Here is a 25,668-nt window from a genome sequence, read left to right on the forward strand (position 1 = left end):
TCTCTTCTTATGTTATAATGTTCTATACCATTGCATATGCTAAGCATCAGCCTGAGGGGATGGCGTTTCACTTACTAAGCAGAGCTAATCTAGGGCTAGGAAAGCTTTCTCTTGGGTACACCTTGTCTAGCAGCCACCCGCTAGACACAGATCTAGTTCAGCTAGCGGCAAATTCCGGTAAACAAAACTCACAAGCTGTACTGGCGCCATGCTTTTGGGGCTCTTCAATTTGTTGTGAAGTTATTTCAGCTTTGGAAACTTCACCAGCTATAGGAGGCTGGGAATCACTCATGTTGGAAGATGTAACTGAGGCTGCCGCTCTCTGGATAGATCAACTTCCTTGGTTATGAACATTCAGCATTATAAGCCACAGGATAGGTTGGACCTAAAGTCGAGTGTTTGTGATGTCCATTATGCCTCTGTCAAAGTACTACACAGCTCAGCTCTTTGTGTTTAGTGGACGATTTCCAGCAATAAGCAAGGCTCCTTTTGCATCTGTTGCTGTCCAAGATCTTAACAGCCATGTTTCTTCACTCTGCTATGGCAGCTCCTAAGCATCAGTGCATGGTTGAAAAATACATATATATATTTTTGCACAGCTCTTCCTTTCTCAAACTCTTTGAGATCTGGGGGTTGTGTGGCAGACTGGCACTTGAGAGCCCACAGGCAAATTATTATGAAGACTTGCCTAGACGAGACGAAAATGTAGCAGACTGGGAAAATGCACTTTGCAATGCTGCAGAATGCCAAGCGATTGGGTGGCTGGGAAGGAAAGTGTCCTCTATTCCCATGCCGTTCCCAGCAATGTTTCTGAGTGATACAATGCCCATTGAAGTGGCTTGTTTTTACTACTTTTTCCCTACTGGAAGTGTGCCATGCTGTGGAAGATTGTGCTGGGTTTCAGTTAAGCAAAGAAGCATCCATAGCAACTGGTTTGTTCAGGGGTAAAACATTTTCAAATTGGGCCAGTAGCTAATTATTTCCTTTTCTCTGCTCTTGGCAGTTAGCCACCTGTTCAGTATTAGACTATACCAAGTGGTGGGAGGGACTCTGTGTGTGACAGAGGTGGGGGGAGAGGGGAAGGAGGAGAGAGCAAGAGGCTGGAGATTAATCATTGAACCAACTACACTGAATGGACTTGTTTAGGACTGGCTGCTCTGGGGTTTCTTATTAACATCTCTGCTGGCAAATGGCCCCGGCAAGTGAGTTTTGCTGGCCTCATAGTATATGAATGAGATCTGGAGTTAGTTGCTCACAGCCGTTCCATCAATACTGAGGCATTAGAGAGAAATGTTTGCTGTACACTTAGTGTCGTTTTATTTCACAAAACTAAAAGAGGACCAGATCAAAAAGGTAAGAGTTGGCTGGGCTCGCTGTTTTGACATCAGCTACTTTAAATAAGAGAATTGTTTTTTGACTTGTGGGTTGTCATTAAAAAAAGAATAAAGTTTTGTGTATGTAGTTACAACATACACTTAGCAAAAATTGGCAGAGGATGAGTTTGTTCAGCTATTTTTAATTTAATTGCACTCTTAGAGGTGGAAAAAATATCTAAGGAAAGGAATCTTGGTGCAAGCAAAGTTCAGAATCTGTGACAAGTACACCTAAGCTAGAATGGTAATTTTTAGATTTAACAACAACAGACTGTCCCTATTATGGAACTGTGCAAGGCTAGAGCTGCTAATCAGGATTTGCAGTCACATTTTAATACTAACATTTTATATGAGGACAAAGCTGCAGTTTTCTTCCCATGGCTAAACAGGCAGCAATAAATAAATAGATCTTCTTTTTAGAAAACACACCCAGGAAAATTACTGCTACTACAATAATTCTTTTAATAATCAAATGGGCTATAACTTAAACCTAGAGGTTTAGTTAAACATGGCATTAGTTATCAATCTGGGAAAGGCTTTTAGATCTAGTTCTGTGATATGTCTTTCTAAGGTCGTGTTATGAGCCTTCCATCATTCTCTGAGACCTCTGCTCTTCTCTCCTGTCCACCTTCCCTCTATGGTGGAAGAATGCCTTTTAGTCATTCTTCCACCATCATAAAAGAATTCCTAGAAATACGTGTAGGTTGTCACACAACATGTGCCCTAATCTCTTCAGACGATGTCTAAGTGAAGTAATTTCCCTGTCTTGTAAACATGAGTCAATGGATTTGTTAAGAGAAAATGTGTACCTTAACATAAAATACACTTTTTAAAAAGCAAGATGCAGCCTTGATCAGCCCTGCAAAATTTTTTTTAACATTGATAGTTTCTTTTATTACATTTCTATTACACACATTGACTGCCTGTGTCCCCTGCCCTGCGAAGGAGGCTGTCCCATCACTGGTGTCAAAAAAAGTTTCAGCTACTAGTCTAAGCAGCTTCTGCATTGAAATGGAGAAAGCTTCACTTTGTCCTTTGCCTCAGACAGCAAAATGTATTTGGGTGGGCCTTTGTATCCCTTTTTCCAGCCAGAAAGCTACCTGAACGACTTAAAAAAATGTAATTGATAAAGGCAGCCCCTTGCCCTCAGACCTACAATCTTAAAAAGAAACGACACAAACGGAAAAGGGATTGGAAGGGAGGAGGGGAAAAAGCAAATCTAGGCATTTGGTCTAAATTTGTAATGACCAGCTAGAATGTAAATATTTCAAGGAGAGGAGGAGCCAAAAATTGTGGGTCTGTCAGCAGAGCTGATGGAGAGGCTCTGTGGTCCCATCTTCCTCCTTGGCATTGTCTATCACCTGATGGGATGGTTGCTGTAGATGACATTTAGGTCTGACCCAATTGTGCATAATGTGTGGTCTGAAGTGAATATGATTTAGAGAAAAAAAGGGGGAGCATGTGTATCTGCTATACCTCCCTGCTTGACCACAGTCTGCTCTTTCAGTTGCTTTTTCTCCTCAGCTGAACTCTGATCCTTGGCTCGGCAGAAAGATAATCTTGTGGGGAAGAGGCAGTGAGGAGGGTGCAGCCCCTGCAACCTTCATACCCTCTTCATGTGGTAAACATTAGACATTTCCCCCTGCTTGATATGCACTTGGGAGAAGGCCCAGCTCTGTTGCTGCCATGTGTTGTTTGGTCTTTAGGAGCAGTTGCTTGCTAAACTTACAGCACCACACTGGAGATTAGTGCTACCTTCAAGAACACACGTCCCAACTTTTCCTTCTAGATAGCAGAACAAAATAGTTAATGGGAACATGGCTAATTTGTAATCCCAGATATATCTTGTAATATATTAATTATTACCAGCTTTGGGCCCTGCTGCCATCAATAAATAAAGCCTGCTGAGAAACCCCAGTCTGTTGCTGGAGTAGGCCTTAAACATTTCCTAAGCTTAAAGGTTGTCAAGTAACACTGCTAAAATGTTCTATATTTTTTTTCTTTCTTTCACTTTCTGTGGTGCATTAGCTCAGACCAACTTAAAAGATCTTGTGGGATTTTTATATTTAGAGACCGTTGGTCTAGTGTAGCAAAAACGGCAGTGCAGTCCTATACATATTTACACAGAAGCCCTGTTGAGTTCAGTGGTGTTGTAAATAAAAATATGCCCTTTTCCCTTATGGGGTATCCAAGAGCCCACATAGAGTCCTTACATAGGTTCCCTATTGGTAGGAGAGAATAACAGAGGCCAACCAGAGAATATTGAAGAAGAAGAAGAGTTTGGATTTGATATCCCGCCTTTCACTCCCCTTCAGGAGTCTCAAAGTGGCTAACATTCTCCTTTCCCTTCCTCCCCCACAACAAACGCTCTGTGAGGTGAGTGGGGCTGAGAGACTTCAGAGAAGTGTGACTGGCCCAAGGTCACCCAGCAGCTGCATGTGGAGGAGCAGAGATGCGAACCCGGTTCCCCAGATTACGTGACTATCGCTCTTAACCACTACACCACACTGACACTGACAGCTAGTAAGCTTGATCTTTATTGATCTGTTGCAACAGGGTGCTCCCCTCACTCGCAGGAAAGGAGGAGGACCCACAAAAATGCTGTGCAAGGGCTTATAAAGACTTTTGAAATTCCCATCCTCTAGATCAAGACCACCCCCAGAAACATTATGCATACATCACAGAAGGGGTGTAACCTAAGACCACCCCTCAGATACATCCCAGAAAAGGCGGTCTAAAACAGAACATTTGCATGTTGTTTTTCTCCTGTCGCAGTTTATCTCCTGTCTGGCAAGTTACTTGATTGGATTTCCTGGGGAGCCTGGCCATTCTTTTGTAGTGGTAAAATACTTATTTCCTGGGCCAGGTCACAGGCTCACACCCTATTCATATCTTAAATGTGTCCTTAAGACAGGATTTGTGAGGAAAGAGACAATGGGGAGACTTTTCCAGTTTGACCTTGCAGAGAAAACATTTGGTCAGTTTAGGAATCAAAATGGTTCCAGGTTGGTCTTCCTGTGCTGACCTATGTATGTGCGGTTATGAACATTACCATATATCTAAGACCATAAAACTATCACAGTGGGGCTTACTAAGTGGATATAGAAAACCCCCATTGTGATGGTGATGGTGATATTATTATTATTATTATTAGTGCTGCCATCCACTCTGGGCAGCTTCCAACAAATTATGAAACCACAGTAAACCATCAAATATTAAAAATATTGCTTCGTCCATAAACTCACTATGTAGCTTTAAGCAAACCACCTGTCCTCAGTTGCTCCATCTGCAGTATGTGGTAAATGTGCTGACTTTTACAGCTACACAATGCATGTGAGTTACTTTGAACACAAAATACTTTACAAAGGTTAAGTGTGACTATGATTAAATCTCCCATTTCCATGTAATATCTTCTGAATGATACCCAAACTCATGCCTAGCACAGAATATCAATTTTGGTTTCTCTTGGTTTCGCTCAGTTTCTCATTTTTCTAGTTGTAAGTTCAGTTTGCCCCCCCCCCCTTGTTAACAATGTGTTAAAACTCATCAGCATTTTATTGTAAATTTCTGCCAATTTACACATTTTTGTATGTAATCTATGTCCACACTATTTAGTTGGAGAAGCACTAAATTCAAAGAATAACCGTGTTTAGGTTCACATGTGGTTTTGGAAAGGGTCAATTAGAAAGGTTCATGTTAAAATCCTAGCTGAACCAAATTCCTTTCCCATCCCTACATAGTGAATAAACTGGGATCTGGATACAGACCACTTTCAGGCATCTCAAACATAGCTCTGAAGTATAACACAGAAAGTGAACCCCATTGAGATGGCCCCCTTCTGGGCTCATCAATGCCATTTTTGGGTGGGATTCAACCCCATACCAGCAATCTGAGGTTGCGGAATTGCATTTGTTTGGGAGACCTTGTGCAACAAACCCCCTTCCCCAAAATATCAGACTTTTTGCAAGAAGGAAAGTGATTGGGAAATGTACCGGAAAGTGCGCAACAATACTTGCCTTGACACAACATCATTTAATTGCCTCACAAACAAATCAGAAGAAACACTCGTTAGATAGCCAGTGCTGTCAAACAAATCAGGATTAATGCTCAAGAAACAGCCTATCTGGAAGCTCCCATAGCTTGCAGCTGTGCACAGAGGCAATACATCTCTTCTCCCCAATACTTCAGTGACAACATCACTGCCTTATCCAGGGTCCTCCCGACTCTTGGCAGTGTCAGATAGGTTTCCTGTGTTGACATGGGAGCCAGGGAATCATTTCTGCTCATTTGATTTCCAAAGGGAACGAGGAAGGGGCAATATGTCCTCAAATGTGCCCCAGCAGTAGTTGCTGGCTGGCTGAGTGCGGAACAGACCTATTTGTTCAACACCCTTGTAAATAGAATTCCCTTCCCATTAGGTCACTCACATGGCTAGTTTTACTCATGCACCAGACTACCGTCTCTCACATCCAGTCTACCTCAATGGTACTTGTAGCCGTTAAAATATAATTTAATTTAGAATAGATTGTTGATAAGGATTATAAAGCTAGCTTTTTGCTCTGACATGGTATGTTGGATACTACACGTTCCTAGTGCAAAGGAATTCACAAAATGGGCCTCTTTCAAGTCCTAACAAAGCAGCTGTGCTTACCTTTGGACCAAAGGAAACCCACAAGTCTGTGCCAATCTCTCTTGAATCAGACAACATCAACAACGTCCTTAAATTTGGCTAAATCATGTCTCAGTGGCTTATTTTCACTTTGCTACCATAGCACCTCACCATCCCTGTTGTGTAGGCAGTCCCTTGGTCTTCTGGGTTTATCACATGTTCCCATTTTAATTCCCCAGGACTTTTTGCCAGCTGGAACTGTCCAGAACTCAGTTCCTGTGCCTCTCAGGTGGGCGCTATTGCCATTATAAGAGAACAAGGGAGAAGTTCATGGTGGGTTCTGGCACCTCTTTTTCTAGAGGTGCAACCTTCCAACAGTTTGACTTCACTCCCAAAGGTACACTTCTCCATTGTCTCCTGAGGCAGATGGATGCCAGCAACGGTCTCTGTAATTTCCATGGTTAGCATAGCCGTTTTGTCAGTGCTAATCCTCTGCTGCTAAGAGGAAAATGTTTCTAAGATCCTTCATTGGATGTCCCTCCCCACTGCCATGCCTCCCAATAAGAACTGGATTTTCTGAATAAATATTTGGAAATGAATTTGGGAGGTTGGCTGAAGGGAGGAAGAGAAGACAAAGCATTCTCCCTGATCTGACCTCTGTTCATTGGATTGGCCTGGTTATTTACCCAAGGGTTTGGATGTCAACAATTCAGTAAAGTGGGAAGCAGGATTACTGTTGACACAGATAAAAGCGACAAGATAGCTCAGTCAATCCATAAATGGGGGGAACGATATGAGGGCAATAACCTCCATTCAGACCAACTGAACGGTCATGAAGAAGTAAGGTTCCAAGATAATAAAAAATGTGATGCATAACAAAAATAAGAGGGAGGAATAGAGAAAGGAAAATATATTGTCAAGGAGGTGCAGGGCCAGTGCCAAACTTCAGTGTGATCCCATCTTGGGGACACTGCTGCTGTTGTTTGCCACTGCTACCAAGCCTCCCCTCTCCCTGCTTAGCCCCCAGACATGTTTTAGTGATGGCACTTTTAAATAGTTGCTAAGCTGCTGCTTGGCTCTTTGGAACGAAAATGTGTTTGAAATCTAGGGTATCTTTGCAGCCTTACATGGTTGGTGGGTGGGTTAAAAGCAGGCAAAAACAGCTTATAAGCATCACTGTTACAGTGCGGGATGGTAGCAAAGTCAGGGAACATGGACTTTGAAGAATGTCTAGTAACACTATATTGAACAAAAATATTGGTTTACACAGCTTGCTTGGCGCATGGTTATTCTTTTCAAAAGCAAGGGCAACTAACACGAGGAATTTCTTGCCCTTTCTGTTCCTAGTAGCAACTTGCATTTTGAAGTTTCTTTGGGCAGATATGGGTTGTTGATGGAGTGTACACCAATGAGATTGCAAGCGCAGGTCTGTGTACATAGGATGTGTGCATGTGTGTCGTTACTAGTCAGTGCAAAAAAAAAAAGGCTACACTTCTGCAAGGGAAAACTGCTTTAAGGTGTGTTTTTTTAAACACACACACACACACACACACACAACCAAGCTGTGTATAAATTTTATGAAATAAACACATATTTATTCATAATAACAATTAGTAAAAAATATCTTGAACCTCTTGCCCCAGGTTGATCGGTACTTGTACCACATGCGTCTCTCTGATGACGTTCTCCTTGATTTGATGGCCCGTTTCCAGGCAGAGATGGTGAAAGGCCTGGCAAGAGACACCAATCCAACAGCCACACTAAAAATGCTGCCAACTTTTGTGCGGTCCATTCCTGATGGCACAGGTAAGCAGCCGTTCTGCATTCCTCCTGCCATTATCAACGATAGCAATGAGGCTATGGATGGCTACTAGCCACAATGGCTATGATTTGTCTCCAGCGTCAGAAGGCAAAACGCCTCTGGATGCCTGTTGCTGTTAATCACAAGTGGGGAGACTCATGTCTTGCTTGAAGGCATCTCATGGGCATCTAGTTGGAGGATGTTGGACCAGATGGACCTTGGGCCTGATCCAGCAGGGCTCTTCTTATTTTGTTAATTTTAAGAGGATGGTTCATAATAAAGGCACTGAGATTCCCCAAGCCAAAAGCAGAGAGCAAGGAGGCAGTGTGAGGGGAGAATGAAGCTGCTTATCTTCCCCATCTCCCCTCAAAGAGATGAAATGAATTGCAGGACTGTATAAGTAGGCACAATGAAGGAAAACCAAGATCCTGTGTCCTCTAATTTTGGGCAGAAATTGCAATGCACCAGTGTTGGAACAGGTACTTGCCTTTGGTTGCTGCATGCCAACCTGGAGATGGGAGTCCAGCAACATCTGAAGAGTCACTGGTTCCCCATCTCTGCTCTAATATCAACCATATAGTACAAATACATTGGACGATCTGTAACAACCAGACAACACACAATTGTTTTCTACGTTGAGATTCCTGCATTGCAGGGGGTTGGACTAGATGACCCCCAGGGTCCCTTCCAACTCTACAATTCTATGATTCTATGTCTCTGATAATCTTTTGCCTGTGTGCATTTTGGACTGTCAGAGGCATTATATCTCTGAATGCCAGACTTAGAGAATTGGGACTTTGGGGGAACCATTTCGATACTGTGACACATGGTATGCTACGTAGCATAATGAGAGATGCCTGGTGGAGATGCTTCTGGAGAAATCTTTTAAGAAGCCTACATGCCTCATATGTGCAACTGAATTTCTAGAATATTTGGCTTTTTAAAAATATAGTAAGAATGGCACCAATGCCCATGTCTGATCTCTCTAGTGAGACCCTGATTGGGCTCTGATGCAGAGTTACCTGAAGTTTGGAACACCCAACCATTTCTACCTGTTGTTTGTGTTACAGAAAAGGGCGAATTTCTTGCTTTAGACCTTGGGGGCTCCCGATTCAGAGTCCTAAAGGTCAAAGTGTCTGAAAATGGGAAGCAAAATGTTCAAATGGAGAGTCAAATCTATCCAACACCTAAAGAAATCATCCATGGGAGTGGGACAGATGTAAGTAGCGTATCTTCCTCTGAAACATGCTCTCTGTGAAGAATGTATACTAAGACATAAAAAGATCATATTAGCCAATATTAGTTTTAATATTTGCAAGCTCCCAAGGCATACAACTTTCTGCAGGAATAGTTATTCAGAGTACCTCAACAGCTGCATCTGGAAATGAGCATGGCTTACTAAAAGTCAACCAAACCATGGCTGCCACATGCTGAGAATATGCATTAATCTTTAGCAAACCAGTGACAATTTTGGGATGATAGATGCATGGGATAATAGATATAGGATACAGAGGCTATGGCTGCATTCAGACACATTATTGTGTTAGTTTTATGAGTTATAGCGCTAGCACTTCTGCCCCAAATTCTAACATTCCTTTCACACCACAATACCCTGTTGTGTTTTGATCACTATACTGCCATGATGTACTAAATTTTAAATGGCAGGAAATAACAGTATGCCAGGATACTGTCCCAAATTTCATCACATGGGTATCAGTGAAAACAACAGGGAAGCTACAGAGCACAAATTTCCCTAGGTTCTCCTAGTTTATATGCAAACAGATTTTATTTTTCTGGAGAAAATTAAGAGGGAATTGAGTGCTAAACTTCTGCTAGATTCCACTAGATTTCCAAAAGTGGGTTTTACATTGTGTGAAAGATTACACAAAACATGAAAACTGACAGGTAAGGAACTGTTGGGAAGATGAGATAAAGTACCCTCTGAATTAGGGTTGCCATATTTCAATAAGTGAAAATCTGGAAGCAAAGGTTATTGAGCTTTTTGGGCAAAATTGGAACAACAACAAAATGGATGTTTTTGAGCCGTTTTTTTCAGTAAAATTGCCAAAAATGGCACTGCTGACATGCAGTGCCCTATGACATTTCTGCTGATTTCAGCCCAGGCACTGCTTCCAAGAGCAATAATCCAAGAAAATCTGGACATATGACAACCCTACTCTGAATGCAGCCTCGTTTATGCTGACCTTGTGATAATGTACCTTAGGCTTTTTTGTTATCATATTGCATAGAAAATATAACCATTGTTAATTATAGGCATTGCTTTATCTCCTATTCCATTTGAGCCGTGCAGAGCCTGCATTGTATTCTAGTAGGTAATATATAATAACTCACACTTCCCTCCTATTTTGATGCAGCTGTTTCAGTATGTAGCTGACTGTCTTGCAGACTTCATGGAGACAAAGAATATCAAGCATAAGAAATTTCCTCTTGGCTTTACCCTATCTTTTCCTTATATACAGAGAAAATTAGAGGAGGTAAGACCAATGCTCTTTATGGCTTTGTAACCAGGATGAATCTTCTCCCAAATTATTAACCAAGAGCTCCAGAGCTGAGAGGCTGCCATTAGCAAGCAGCAGGGGCTCTCATGAAATGCCACTTTGCCCATGCTAGGAAAGTATAGTGCAGAGAATATAGCTTTGCAAAAGTGTGCATTATATCTGCTGGTTGTGACACTAAGTATATAAAATAGGTGTACAATTTTTGCTTCTAAAACTCAGGGGCTGAGAGTGTGATGGGATGGGAATAGCAGTTGTGCAGAGACAAGAATACTAGGACAAGTCACTGCATGGGACTCGGAAAGCAGGAAATATGAGTCCTGCTGCCTTGGGAAAACCTGAAAGTGCATAAAGATAGGCAAATTTGTCAATTTCAGTTTCCTTCAGCTTTTTGTTTTCCGAGTCAGTTCTCCTCATTTCCATTTTTTAAATTCTTTCGAAAATTCACCAGCATTATATACCTCCCGATGTACAATTTTTTTGTATGCAGTTTTGATTAATGTTTTGATGAAGGGAGGCTCGCCTGGTGCCTTCATTATACATCTTTAGGTGCCAGGCGAAAGCATTCCTCTTCAACTAGGCCTTTGGCTGATTAACACCCTATATCCTTTTTCAATGTGTTCCAGTTTTTATTGTGTATTTTGTGCTTGTATCCTGTATTTTTATGCTGTGAGCCACCCTGAGATCTTTGGATGAAGGGCTGTATACAAATAATAATAATAGACACATTTTTCAAGCAATTTCTCCAAAGATAATCAATTTCTGTATTTCCCCCAAAATATATGGATTTTATACTACTTCTGCCTCTTGGCATATCTGTCCGATCAAATACTTGATGCTTTAAAAATGTTTTAAGGTTTTATACACTGTTAATTTTTTATTAATATTTAAAATTAGAGCAAAACAATACATTACATCACGAACTACCGGTAAATTATAGTAAATATGTTACACCAGTCCATACATAAACTAGAGAAAGAAAAAATAACACACACACACACACACACACACACACACACACACACACAAATAGACTCTCTCTTTCTGCTTTATATGCCACTCTTTAAGCCATGCTGCACACATTGTTAATGGATAATTGCTTCTTCTTTTATTTCAAGGGTATACTGATTTCTTGGACAAAGCATTTTAAAGCCAGAGGAGTTCAGCAGACAGATGTGGTGAAATCTCTCCAGAAAGCCCTCAGAAAACACCAGGCAAGTTGAGATTTAAGATTTGTTTTTAATAATCTGATTGCATTAAAAAAAAGCTGACATTTCCTAGCAGTTCTGATGTACAAGCTGGGACATTGGCACATACCGTATGTATGTAGCTGATTTTGTTTTTGAAAACACTGTGGTTCTTATTGACTGTAAGAATCTGAATATGTATTATTTTGACTTTACTGGTATGTTGCATTTGCCTCATTAGGACATTGACGTAGATATCTTGGCTTTGGTAAATGACACAGTTGGAACGATGATGACCTGTGGATACGATGATCAGCGATGTGAAGTTGGTGTCATTATTGGTAATTCTATATCTATTTTTTACCAGAGGCAGGGCCAATCTGGCTTAAGATAAAGTGAGTATTCTGGGAATATAGAACAGTTGAGCCCATGTGGCATTGCACAAGGCACAGAAAATAATTTTTTCTTAGAAAAATTTTATTTTATTTTTTTTATTTATTAATTATGATTATGTGTTTCTTCTTAATTACTTATGTGTTTCTTCCCCCCTTCCCTTCCCCCAACAACCTCCAAAATGAATCCGCTGGACTCAGGAACAGGCACAAATGCTTGCTACATGGAAGAAATGAGCAATATTGACTTAGTGGAAGGTGATGAAGGAAGGATGTGCATTAATACCGAATGGGGAGCCTTTGGAGATGACGCATCACTGGATGACATCAGGACAGAGTTTGACAAGGAGATTGATTTGGGCTCTTTCAATCCTGGAAAACAATTGTAAGTTTAGTCATCAGCTTGGGATAAGGCATCTTTCTAGTATTGTAGATATTTAGGCATGTGCACAAACTCAAAACAACCATGAAATAACATTGGGACAGAAGTAGCATTGAATATATTAAGTGGCAGGCAAGTACCGTGAAGCGCCGTTGATACTATTTAGGAGGAGTGTTTTGGCCAAGAATCTGGTTAAATCCTAAATCCCCAGGGGTTTAGTATCCTTCCAGTGATTGTTTGGGGGAGGCGGGGGGACAGTGAGAAACTGGGCCCAAAGGAAGTGCCTTTCTCTCTGACCCCAAACACATTCCTAACTGTACTTTCACAGAAGGGTGCTGTTAAGTTGTGGGCGAACATATCAGACGACACAGCGATTCTTCCAAAGCAGCTCTTTATTTGTAATCTGGAACAGAACTGAACTGAGGAGCTCAGTCAGCCTGCTTATATAGAGCTCCAGAACAATGTAACTGTTGCCATTTTCTAAAACTATCCAATCACTGAACGTCACTTTCGATCCTTCATTTGCATACAAACTATCCAATCACTGAACGTCACTTTCGATCCTTCATTTGCATAACTATCTACAGTATCCCCCTGCTGGCCCAGGGTGAGAACTTCAGTACATAACACGTGCTGAATGGCCCATGTTAAATAAATTGTGTGTGGTGCAGTGTGTGTGTTCTGAGTTGGGAGTTTTTTCTTAGTCCTTCCCCCATTCCAGCAGTAACTTAACTGCAAAGAAGAGGAGGGGGCGGCTAAAAGAATAAAGAGTCCTTTGCTGCCATCTTTCTTTCCACAATCCTTTGTGGATCTCTAGCAGCAGTAGTAGCAATAGGTAATCATGATAACAATAATGATTGTAATAGGGAGTGCTTCCAGACAGAGGATTAATATTACAAATGAGTCATTGGGAACACTGAGAGATCTCCTTTTTTTTGGGGGGGGGATTTACTGGATTTCTCCCAAGAAATGTAAATCTAATTCTTTATTAGAAAGTATGAAATGCCCTTGATGCTTTCTGACAACAGCTTTCTGTTGAATTGCAGGTTTGAGAAGATGATTAGCGGTTTGTATTTAGGAGAACTCGTAAGAATTATCCTTCTGAAAATGACAAGGGAAGGTTTGCTTTTCAACGGGAAGTTGTCAACAGCTCTCTGCACCAAGGGCAAGATTGAGACAAAACACATTGCTGCCATGGAAAAGTAAGAGGCTTTAATCTGTCCACCAGAGAGTTTTCTGTAAGTGCAGCTTCCGTTCTACAATTTGTGCAAGCATTGATTTTGGGCAGCTACTCTGCTTTGGTGAGGCCAAACGCTTGCAGATGTTATTTAGGGATCCTCTTACTCCTTCTTGCTCCATAGATCAGACCAGGTACGATGAGATTTCAGGTAGGGTGGACAGTCAATCACACAAAAGCAGAACATGCAAAAAATAGGACACAGCTTTGCATATAATCTGCATGTACTAATTGACATGCATAGATGCACCTTTAGAAATTACCATGATTTAAATAGAAACATAGTACATCTCAGGACCGTAGGGAAGATGGTAGCCAACAGTCTGTTGACCAGGTAGAAACTGCTGGTGGGCAACTGCAAGGCCTCTGCTCTCTTTTCTTATGGTTTCTTGGCTGTGTACATTTAAAGCACATGACTTCCTCCAGAGAATTCTGGGAGCTGTAGTCTGTCAAGGGTGCTGAGAACTGTAACTCTATGTGGGGTAAGCTACAGCTCCCAGGATTCTTTGGGGGAAGCAACGCACTTTAAATGTATAGTGTATATGCAGTCTTTATCTTTAATTCGATTTGGACCAGATAGCTCTTCTGATAGAAGATGCCTTCAAATAGAGGACTGTCCTCTGCAAAGTAGGACACATGACCACCTGCTTTCAGAAATTTCTGGCCTGCTTACTGGTTCCATACAGAAAGTGGTTCACCGCTGTCTCCCTCTCACTACTAAAAGCTGAAGTGGTTTCCTCAGGCATGTTTCTGATTCCTTTGTTTCGAGTTAGGTACAAAGAAGGCCTGAGCAATACTAAAGAAATTCTGGCGGAACTGGGCCTGGCTCCATCGGAGGATGACTGCATTGCCGTTCAGCACGTCTGCACTGTTGTTTCATTTCGCTCAGCAAATCTCTGTGCTGCAGCTTTGGCAGCGATACTCACACGCCTCCGTGAAAATAAAAAGGTTGCAAGGCTCCGAACAACCGTGGGAGTTGATGGGACGCTGTATAAGACACACCCTCAGTAAGTCACACAGCGAAGTAGGTAGGGTTGTCATGCCTGGGGAAATTATCATTGCTCATCTGCATAAGGATATGCAGACATCTAGCAATCATGATGACCATGAGCCAAGAAAAAGGGTCAGAAAAATTGATGAGCTGTCAACACTTACTGGCTGTGATAGCTATACATGACTTTAATGTATCCCATAAAGTTTGTCCACTGATCGACGACTCTTTGATCTGGTGCAGGCTTCCATTGGCAGAATGGAGTTAGAGGGGCAATTTTTTTGTTGATTTTCCTCTCCCTTCAGAAGCAACATGGAAGATGGTGTGGAGGCTGCAGTGAGGAATTGGTAAAAATGTGCCTCCTTTGCCATTATAGTGACATAAGCATCTGCTGGATCAAAGAACCTTCTGTCAGTAGAAGGGCACCAGTAGAAAGGATACAACTTGATACAGTATTTCTCTGGTTACCAGATGCTGTAGCCAAACTTGAGCAAATGGCTATTGCTATTAATGCCTAACTGATGAGCGTTCCACAGATGGCTAGCCACTGTTTGATATTCTGATCTATCAAAGATCTCTACTTTGTTCTTGATTAAAACTGCCCTCAAAGGCACTGCTTGGTCAGCAAAAAACTAGCCTAAATAAGATCTTATGGAACTTCAGAAGAATGGTCCGGCAGTGGTTATTGCCAGGGAAGTCTGTGGACAGTTCTCCGTGATTCTGTTTCCCTCACACGTCCTGCTTTTGGCATGGATTTAGGGCGGTTTAGGTGGTTCCACCAAGCTGAGGGGGTGCAAAATTGAGATGATCCATAAGTGAGAAGAACCACTGATGGTGCCATATTCTGGCCTCACACAGGGCACAATTTTCTGAAAAATTATGGAAGTCTGCCCCTGCTTATGGGCTTTCCATTGGCATCTGGTTGGCCAATGAGGGAAACAGGATGCTGAGAGGAGGGAGTAGGTAGGCCTTTGACTTGATTCATCAGATGTCTTTTGTTTTGTGCTCATGAACTGTGTGGACTTGAATCAAAAGGATTTCCTTGATCTGTTAAAGTGCTAAGCGGCTTAAGGGAGAAAGCAATTTAGCGCAATGGTGTGTGCTCCCTTGTATTTTATTGTGCACACAATATTTGTAAGCATTTAAAAGACCTTTTTGGCTTTAGGTATGCTAAGCGTCTCCATAAAGTAGTCAGAAGGCTGGTGCCCAACTGTGACGTTCGATTTCTGCTGTCCGAGAGTGGCAGTGGGAAGGGGGCTGCGATGGTAACTGCTGTTGCGTGCAGACTCTTATCTCAGCGCAAACAGATCAACGAGGTCTTGAGCCTCTTCAAAATAACCAAAGAGAACCTCATAGGTGTGAAAAACAGAATGAGGGCAGAACTGGAGTATGGCTTGAAGAAAGAAACGCATCCTACAGCCACTGTGAAAATGCTGCCCACATTCGTTTATGGAACACCAGATGGAACAGGTAAGGACCCAGAAAAGCATATCTAAAATGAAGGGAAATGTTGATGCAGACTGGTTTCGCTTATTTGACTATATTAACAGGGAGGGATCTTCCCATATCCATCCAGCTTGTCATTCTTTGTTATGGTTATACCATCTGATATTCCAGAAACAAGATTGTAGTTTGGTACACTGGTTTGCTGTTATTTTATTTCACAACTCTGTATTTTTCTCTGTTACTGACCTGGTTTTTCTGGTGTTTACATGTTCTTGTATGTAACAAAAAAATAAATAAAAAGCTTTTAAAAAGAGAAAGAGAGAGAGAAGGTAATAAAAACAACAGATAAGGTCACAGGAACCCCAGAAAGCAGTGAGCATGTTTGAAAAGTGATTTATAATTTTGATTATAAGTTTGATTTGTAAATTCCAGAAGCCTTTCTGTCCAACAGTTAGGAAGGAAGACTTCAGTCAGATTAAAATGCTGATTTTTCTGTTGCAGAAAATGGAAAATTTCTGGCCCTTGATCTTGGGGGAACAAATTTCAGAGTTTTGCTTGTAAAAATCAGAAGTGGAAGAAGCAAATCAGTCCGAATGTACAATAAAATCTTTGCCATTCCTTTGGAAATTATGCAGGGAACAGGTGAAGAGGTAAAGTAAAACAAGCCACTTATTTATTTTTATTGAACCTGTGGAGGGAATGGGGTATTTACTTGCTTACTCTGTAATAACAGAACCCAATTCCCACTCCAGTGGTTCTCAACCCTCGCCACTGACAGCATTCAGTCTCACTTATTCCTTCTGAACCCTTAACTTACCAATAAACCAGTGACTATGGGGTACAGGCATGATACAAAGCCAATCAGATATAGATATTATACGTAAAGTATTTACGTTTATTCGCAACAAGATTATTAAGTGCACAAGCTTATCTGGTTACTTTAAGATAGTATTGTATATTTAAATGTATACACTTTCTTGTCACTTTAAATACCAACAGCTTATCCCCAGCTACTTTGAGTTTGACCTCACCCCAAAGGCACACTCCTGCATTGTCTCCTGAGACAGATAGATGCCAACAACAGTATCCAGCTATTAATGTTAAATTAAGATAGTTTTAAGGAAGCAGTTAGTTACCTTATGAAAGCGTTTAGCAAAACTGCCCTTTTATTCTCTCCATCCCAGTTAAGTCCCATTAATGCTATAACAGAGGACTCCCCCCCCCCAAAACCCCTTTACTGATTTACTGAAGTGCAGGTGTGTCTTGCTGTGTTGCTATTGAAATCTTCCCTCTGGTGATCCTGCCAGTCACCAGCGACCAACATCCCAAGCTGCTCCTCACTTCTCCCCGCCCCCCAGTGCAGATTGGGTCTTCCATTGCCCCTTCAGCCGAAGCCAAACAATTAAGCTATCCCCAGCAAGCCTTTGGGCTCCAAGTCATTCCACCTGCCACTCAGACCTTCCTTTGACATTCCCCAGTACTTGTCCTCCACTACCTTCTTCTGACTCGACTCCACAAACATAAAGAACTCCAGTAATATTCTCTTTCTTCCCTTCTAGCTGTTTGATCACATTGTCCAGTGCATTGCAGACTTTTTGGAGTACATGGGCATTAAGGGTGCCCGACTTCCTCTTGGCTTTACTTTTTCCTTCCCCTGCAGACAAGCATGTATTGATAAGGTAAGGAGGGGAGCTGAGATTTGACATGCTGTTTCGTTTCCTCTTTTAATTTGGGTTAATCTTTGCAGAATTTTCCATAGAAACATTTCTTTATTGTTTTTTTTTATTCCCTTCCCTGTGGACTGACAAGAGTTTTATCACAGGTTTTACCAGAGAGTGTATAAAATTGAATTAAATGTTAAACAAAAAACAATCTCATTTGTGTTAAACAAAAAACAATCTCATTCTTACACGCACTTAGGCAGATTTACTTTGGACAAGGCATGCTTGACACAAGGCTGCTGATGTATAGAGCAGCTCATGGAGAGTTAAAGCAAATTATTAAGGATGTGTGGAATAAAAAACAATTCAGATTGGGCCCAATGTATATGTTTTTTCTGCACTGAAAAACCACTTCTATATTGTCAGAGGCTTTGTGTTACAACAATAACAGAAGTGGCAGTCAGTTTGAATTGCATGACCACTTCTGATACCGGTGTTGCATCTCTGTCAGGGATGCTGATACAGGAAGTAATCAAACCATCCAGCTTTCTGTTTCAGCCATGGCCAGCCAGTTACTTATGGCACCTGGCATACCGTGAAGTACCACTGGTTTAAACTTCCCAACGCTAAGTATGTAACAGGCTGCCTTGGGAGTTGGCAAGCTCTCTTTTGCTAGAGAGTGTACATTTGGAAGGGATCTTAGAGATAATCTTGTCTGGACTCTTGCTTGATGCAGGAAACCCACAACGACAGAGTGTATAGCCCTCCTGCTCTGTTCCCTGAAGCATCCCCCTCTATCAGAAAGGGAGCATTTTGGTTTTTTAATATTTCCCCAAAATGCAATATGTTGAACCAAGCTCCTCTTGAAAGTGTAATCCAACTTTTAAGTGTTCTACCTGTTTTTCTCCTCTTGGTGTAAGCATCTTTCATTTATTGATTGTATGACTTCCCCACTTTAGGGAACTCTTGTTGGGTGGACAAAAGGGTTCAAGGCAACAGACTGCGAAGGAGAGGATGTTGTTGATATGCTCAGGGAAGCTATCAAACGAAGGAATGTAAGTACCATTGTGGGAAAATCTCCCAAAGGTTCAAGCACCAATCCCTTGCTATGACAGTAGTATAGAACTGAATCTCAGTTATCCAAATGTAGCTCTAGGTGCTGCAAATACTCTAAATGCTTTCAGAGGTGTTGGTTTCATTTTGTGGGCTCCTTCGGATATCCTTTTTATTGTGCTTTCATGATGATAGATAGTATAAAGCTAGTGCTTAGTGCACAATACATCAAAGGGTGTGTATGTGTTTATTTGTTTTTCACTCTTTGCACATTCATAAAATCAGTTTTTTATTTCAGGAATTTGATCTGGATATTGTAGCTGTGGTAAATGATACAGTTGGGACAATGATGACCTGTGGCTATGAAGACCCAAATTGCGAAATCGGCCTCATTGCAGGTAAAAAGCAATCCTGTAACACTTGTGTATGGATGTTCCAGGATGTGGCAGAATAAGATTTGTAACCAACAGTGAAATGATATGCTAAAATCTTTTGGGAGATGGAATCTTGGTCAACTTGCTGTTTTTGGGGATGGATTCTTGTGGGCAAGGAGGGGAGAACCTTTGGTCCTCCGGATGACATTGGACTCTAATTGCTATTGGCCCCAGTCAGCATGGCCAATAGTCAGGGATGGTGGAAATTATAGATGATGGGAATTACAGTGAGCCTTGACGGGAATGATGGAAACTAATAATGTTATGAGCAATACAGATGAGGAGAGAAAGGGAGACAAAGTGTTGCATGCCACCTAGTGGTATGAGGTATACACTGCATCCCAAGCTATAATATGAACCTTAGTTACCTAAATATAGGGCATAAAATTGATTTAGTTCGCATTTAAAGGTAACCCTACCCAAGTCACACTTTTTGAAACAATATACAAACTGAAACATAGCCGTTGTTTGAAATTCGCACAACTTTGAATTTTGCAAAGCCAGGTAATGTGTACAGAAATGTAAATATTGCAGTAAAGTGTGTGTTTACCTGCATATATTATTGAAAAGAAAATACCAACATGCAAAACATAATGGAAAACTGCTTTGCAAAATTGTGTATATTAACATTGCTTACAAAGATATGTCTGTTATGAGAAATTCACAGTAAAATGCTGCTGAATTTTCATGAGCGCTTAGTGTTTTTTTTTAAAGTGGGGAATTGAATTTAGGACTAGAAACATGAGAAACTGAGTGAGTAAAACAGAAGTTGACAGATTTGCCTGCCCCTACTTTTAGCCCCTAAATTTTATCTCCCACTTAGAGAGAAAAAGTAAACTTCTTCCAGGAAATGTTGGGTTTTTTTTCATTTTCCAGGTCTTTGTGCTTCTCCTGGTGGTTGCTTTAAAGGAATAAAATATACATGCCTCTTCCTTCCTTCCAGGGACAGGCAGTAATGTTTGCTACATGGAAGACATGCGTAATATAGAAATTGTAGAAGGAGAGGAGGGCAAAATGTGCATCAATACAGAATGGGGAGGATTTGGCGACAATGGCTGCATAGATAATCTCAGGACAAAATACGACAAAGAAGTGGATGAGGGGTCATTGAATCCTGGGGAACAGAGGTAACAGTCGGCGTTTTATTGCTATTGCAATGTCTTCAGGATGTATGTAGGAATGGCAGGTAATTCTATTAGAAAAGGAGGTGGAAATAGTAGGTTGCATGTTCATGTGTAGTCAGGAATAGAAATCACTCAAGTGAACACAGTTGGTGTTTGTTCACATCATCATCACAGCTGCTTTTATGCCCACAAACAGTACAACAGTAATTATTTTTTTACATTGTTTTGATGTTTCCTTGACATTGAAACGAATGTAAGTTACGTAAAGTATGTTAAGTAGCAGACAATGAGGTGAATGTTATTACATTTAGTGGAAACCAAAGTACAGTGCAACGGACATAGTGTTGATTGTGATGAGCACAGGCTGGAATGGAAATCACAGTTTCTTCCATTCCTAGGCATATCTTTCCACTTAAGAACACCCCCGCTATCCCACTTTAAAACACCTTACAAAGCATGAGTCTGTTGCTGTCATGTTTATTTCCATCCTAAGAGTCAACGCACATGTTCAGAAAAGGCATGTGGTATGCACAGACTATATCCCAGGCCCCATTTTTGCATACGTAACTGGAAATGTGTTAAATGCTGTCCAAATCCTTTTTCTTTTTTCTGTATAAGGTATGAGAAAATGACCAGTGGAATGTATCTGGGTGAAATAGTGAGACAGATCTTGATAGACTTGACCAAGCAAGGACTTCTCTTCCGGGGTCAGATTTCAGAGCGGCTGAGAACAAGAGGAATATTTGAAACCAAATTCCTGTCCCAGATTGAAAGGTAAAACAATGTGTTGTACTAACAGAGTATTTTCCTCACTGCTTGCCACTTTCACACATATCAGACTAGTGAGAAGCAGCTGAATGATTGCAGCTTTGTAAATATTTTATACATCATCAGAAAATAATACAGTTGGGAAAAAGAAGTGTTGGTTGACTGAGATGCTGAACCCTGTTACTCAGGGCCATCTGCAGTTCTATAATGAACAACTTTACTTGGGTTTTATTGGGTGTGAATGAACCCAGTGTATTTCAAACATCAGTATCACACTGCTTTCAGCAGTAAAATACTTCGAGTCTGTACTGTTTGCACTGTTGCTTCATAAACTTTAAGTGATCGTTTCTGCTTTGTCCTCAGATTGGAGGGGGTGGAAATGAGCAGCTCTTCCCTATGCCCTTGGATTGAGTGAGCATGGATGATGCTAATTTTGAAAAGTACATTTCACCCAGGAGAGCTAAAATAGTAGCATCCTGCTTTTAAACTAGTGTCTGCATTCAGACAATTAAATCTTGACTGAATAAGCCAAAGTATCAAGAAATGTTTTCCCCATGCACTCAGCCTTCTCTCTCTTCCCTTTGAGGTGCTAGCAAGGAAACAAGGAAAGCCTTTAGTTATTTATCATAATTCCCTGTTTAGTCTGAACAGGATAATGATGGTTGCTACTTCATAACATGACACAGGGCCCATGAGGCAAAATGAGGCGACTGCCTCTGGTGGCTGTGTCCACAGGGGCAGCAGATCCTGAAATAGATCTTTATTCCCCCACCTTGTTCCTGTCGCAGATCTTCACTCACTGCTTCTTCCCTAGCAGGGAGGAGGGGTGCCATTTTGTGGTTCGCCTCAGGCACCAAAATGTCCTAGGCCGGCCCTGACATGACAGGATATTAAACCGTGGAGCAAACACATTTCCACAAAAGGTCAGACTTTTTGCAATACAGTGGTACCTCTGGTTACGAACTTAATTCGTTCTGGAGGTCCGTTCTTAAGCTGAAACTGTTCTTATCCTGAGGCGCGCTTTTGCTAATGGGGTTTCCTGCTGTGCGCACGCACCTCTGGCATGCAATTTCTGTTCGCATCCTGGGGCAAAGTTTGCAACCAGGAGCAGCTACTTCCGGGTTAGTGGAGCTCGTAACCTGAAGCATTTGTAACCAGAAGCGTTTGTAACCAGAGGAAGTGATAGGGAAATGCAGCAGAAAGTAGAAGTGCCCTTTGTGATTTAGGCTCAGGCAGTAGGAGGAGTAGAGGGGGGAAAAACCTGTTCATCTATTGACTTATTTAGTACATTTGGCCCTAGCTCTGCGTCCTAACCAGAAGTGCCTGTTGTGTTTTGTCTGAGTGCAGTGACCGGCTTGTCCTACTTCAAGTAAGAAGAATCTTGCAGCAACTTGGGCTTGACAGCACTTGTGATGACAGTATCATTGTAAAGGAAGTTTGTGGCTCTGTTTCCAAGAGAGCAGCCCAGCTGTGTGGGGCCGGGCTGGCCGCTATAGTGGAGAAGATACGGGACAACAGAAATCTCGAGCACTTAAAAACCACTGTAGGTGTGGATGGCACCTTATACAAACTACACCCACAGTGAGTACACAGCATCACTGTTGTTGTTTTGCCTTGCAGAATTGACCGATTTTTAAAAGATAATATTCTGCTTCGTTGATGGGGATTAAAAAGTTTGGGGAAAAGAGAAATGGCCACAATATCCATTAGCCCTATTACACTTGCTTGAATAAGATTGTAATAAAGAGCTGGGAAAAGTTCTGCTTTTAATGGGCTACAGTCCCCTCCAGAGAGATGGGTGATTTTCTGAAGGTCTTCCGCAACATGTCATTGATGGGAAGGGCCATAGCTCAGTGGTAGAGCTTTTGTCTTGCATGCAGAAGGTCTTAGGTTCAATCCCCAGCATGTCTGGTAAGGTTGGGAGAGAATCCTGCCTGAAATCCTAGAGAGCCACCACCAGCTAGTGCAGATAATACTGAGCTAGATAGACCAATGGTCTGACTTGGTATAAGGCACCTTCGTATGTTCCTGTGCAATATGGACGCATTAGTGGTGGATTTATACTGGACCATCCACACCACATTGTGCTTTATTAGCTGCTCTGCGCTTCTTCCTCAATGCTGCACCCCAGGGCACCCCTCTACTTCCCCTCCCACTTATATTAGTGAAAACTTTCCATGGAGAAGGCTAAAGAGCTGTACTTGCAGATACAGTTGAAGTGAGGGAAGAACCTGCCCTCTTGCCCCTGATGCTGGTTGACTTACCTGTTGCAGGGAGTGGGATCTGCCAGGGGGTACAAGGTGTTTTGTGAGTGCAAAGCATACACACACACACACACACACACACACACAGAGAGAGAGAGAGAGAGAGAGAGAGAGAGAGAGAGAGAGAGAGAGAGAGAGACTGGATTACTGTCAATCCTCACAATGTAAAAGCCCTCCCTCTGTATTCTCCTGTCCCTACCCATCATAATGACAGGCATTTTGCCAGTTAAGAAATGAAACAGCAGTGTGCGATCATTGCAATTTCTTTTTCTTTTTGCTTTGTTTTTCCTCTCTTTAGCTTTTCTAGAATCTTGCAAGAAACGGTAAAAGAACTGGCGCCTCAGTGTGATGTGACATTCATGCTGTCTGAAGACGGGAGTGGAAAGGGAGCTGCCTTAATTACTGCTGTTGCAAAACGAGTGCATAATGTTGCTGAAAATTAAGTGGTCATGCAGGCATCTGTGTGTAGCAGTGATTTTTTTTTTTTTTTAAAATTTTTTGGTGAAACCAACCGAAGCAGTAGTTCAAAAGTGGTGCACACATCTGTGGCCCAGGGTTGGCCAATGTTGTGGCCTTGAGATGCTGTTGGAGTAAAACTCCCATCGTCCCTGGCTGTTGGGACTTGTCATTCAACAGTCTCTGGAAGGCACCAAGTTTGGCCACTCCTGTTTGTATCCTGATGGTTGGGCAGCTGTGCAAACAGAAAGCAGTTTTTCTTGCCAAAGCTGAGGTAGGTGTTGGCGCATCTGAACATAGGTTTCCATAAGTTGTCTTATGTTTAGAGATACAACAATATACTTGACATTTCTGTGTTATGCTCATAATATAAAACAGCCAGGCCATATAAATGTAACTATTTTGTCAACTATTTTAAACATATTTATATGTTCTACTGCTCCCTTTCCCCTTTCCCATCCTTGTCCTTTCGCATTCATGTCTAAATATCCTTTGTAATGTACAACTCATAATTTGGAAGTAGATATTATGTCCTTGTATAAGTATCCTTGGATAGGCATGTGCTGAGAGCCGGCACTGTTGTTTTACTTTTTATTATTTCTTTTAGAAAAGGAAATTAAAAAGGCTGATGTGCAAAAGATAATCAATCCATGTTCTTTTTCACACAAATTGTTGTGTTGAATGAGTTGCTCGCAGTTGGCGCTGCTTGGGATGGAAATCCAGGCCTTTGTAGAAGGAGAGAGGAGAGATGGTCGGTCTGCACCATTCCACTTGGTAATCTGAAAATAATAATCTACTGACTGCCCACAGCAATATGAAGAGGCTCAAAGACTTTTTATGACCCCACTTTACACTTTAAAAATCAAGCTAAGGTGTTGGGCTTCGTGACTAGCTTTGGAGCATAATCTTATGGTCTGTGCACTTTAAAAATTAGCCTGTGGGTAGGGATGGGGGAGAGATTTGATTCAGTTTTCATTTAAAAGAGACTCTTATCAAATCTGCACTTACCAAAAAAATATGAGTACTGGCACACAGATATCCTTCAAAATTCACACCTATCTGAATTTTGAGATGCAGTTCTCCAACCAATACTTTGTGTTTTAGTAAGAGTCGCTGAAAGTTGTGAGTGAAACAAGACACAATACCACCTAAAGCAACATAAACATACTTAGACTATGCCCAGAGTCTAAAATGCACCACTATTTTTTGTTCATGATATTTTTGTTTCATACAGAATTGTAGGAGTTGTAAGGGACCACAAGGATCATCTAGTCCAACCCCCTGCAATGCAGGAGTCTTTTGCCCAATATGGGGCTTGAACTCAGGCTCCTGAGTTGCAAAGGGTATCATCACTGCCTCCGCCAGTCACCTCAGGCAACTTGGGTTACAGCAGATTCCTTCTTGAAATGTGTCGGAAATGTTGCTACTTAAAACATTGCAAATATTCTTAATGGAACTGCTTGATGGGTGTTCAGCCTGTCAAGAGGCAACCTGAAGTATTTGTTTAAAGGGGCCCTGTTTCCTGCTGCTGTCAATCCAACAAGAACTATTTCCATTTTTTTTATGAATGAGAATGTGCTTAGGGAAACACCTCTCTGGCAACTGGCGTGAGGGTTTGCAAATAGCATTGCCTTTTTGTATGTGGGGATCTGATTTCATATAATAAATATGGAATAAAAGGAGGACCTTGTATAATTGTTAATGACACGTAATTCCTTTAACACTTTAGAAGATGCTGCAACAAGCTACTTTCAAACATATTTTGGTTCAATTTATGGAAATACGTTGTTGGATTAAGCTTTGGAGGAGGTGTATACATTACCAAATACCTAAAGCAAAGAAAGGAACGAGTGGACTTTAAAGATATTCTGTTCTGTACAGATCCTGTTCTGTACATATTATTTATAAGAAATAAAAAAGCACATAGCTGGTGCAAAGTAAATTGGATTGTCAATATATGCTTTCAATATGCTT

General features: G+C 41.4%; 1 protein-coding gene across 1 annotated transcript; it reads left to right on the forward strand.

Annotated features, from left to right (window-relative positions):
* The first annotated feature begins 493 nt into the window (after nucleotides 1-493).
* Nucleotides 494-23,716, forward strand: LOC128413925 (hexokinase HKDC1). Its single transcript, XM_053388465.1, has 18 exons — nucleotides 494-1,353; nucleotides 7,626-7,788; nucleotides 8,854-9,002; nucleotides 10,159-10,278; nucleotides 11,418-11,513; nucleotides 11,728-11,827; nucleotides 12,080-12,263; nucleotides 13,307-13,462; nucleotides 14,271-14,504; nucleotides 15,654-15,958; nucleotides 16,436-16,584; nucleotides 17,494-17,613; nucleotides 18,555-18,650; nucleotides 18,947-19,046; nucleotides 20,026-20,209; nucleotides 20,825-20,980; nucleotides 22,322-22,555; nucleotides 23,537-23,716. The coding sequence occupies exons 1-18, from the start codon at nucleotides 1,291-1,293 to the stop codon at nucleotides 23,679-23,681; spliced, it is 2,754 nt and encodes a 917-aa protein (XP_053244440.1). The 5' UTR covers nucleotides 494-1,290; the 3' UTR covers nucleotides 23,682-23,716.
* Nucleotides 23,717-25,668: the final 1,952 nt, after the last annotated feature.

Source organism: Podarcis raffonei, chromosome 5, assembly GCF_027172205.1.
Source record: "Podarcis raffonei isolate rPodRaf1 chromosome 5, rPodRaf1.pri, whole genome shotgun sequence".
Lineage (NCBI taxonomy): Eukaryota > Metazoa > Chordata > Lepidosauria > Squamata > Lacertidae > Podarcis > Podarcis raffonei.

Coding starts and splice junctions, on each gene's coding strand:
- LOC128413925 (XM_053388465.1), top strand. CDS start 1,291: ATGTTTGCTGTACACTTAGTGTCGTTTTATTTCACAAAACTAAAAGAG. Junction 15,959..16,435: donor TGGAACACCAGATGGAACAG/GTAAGGACCCAG, acceptor TTTCTGTTGCAG/AAAATGGAAAATTTCTGGCC. Junction 16,585..17,493: donor TGCAGGGAACAGGTGAAGAG/GTAAAGTAAAAC, acceptor CTTCCCTTCTAG/CTGTTTGATCACATTGTCCA.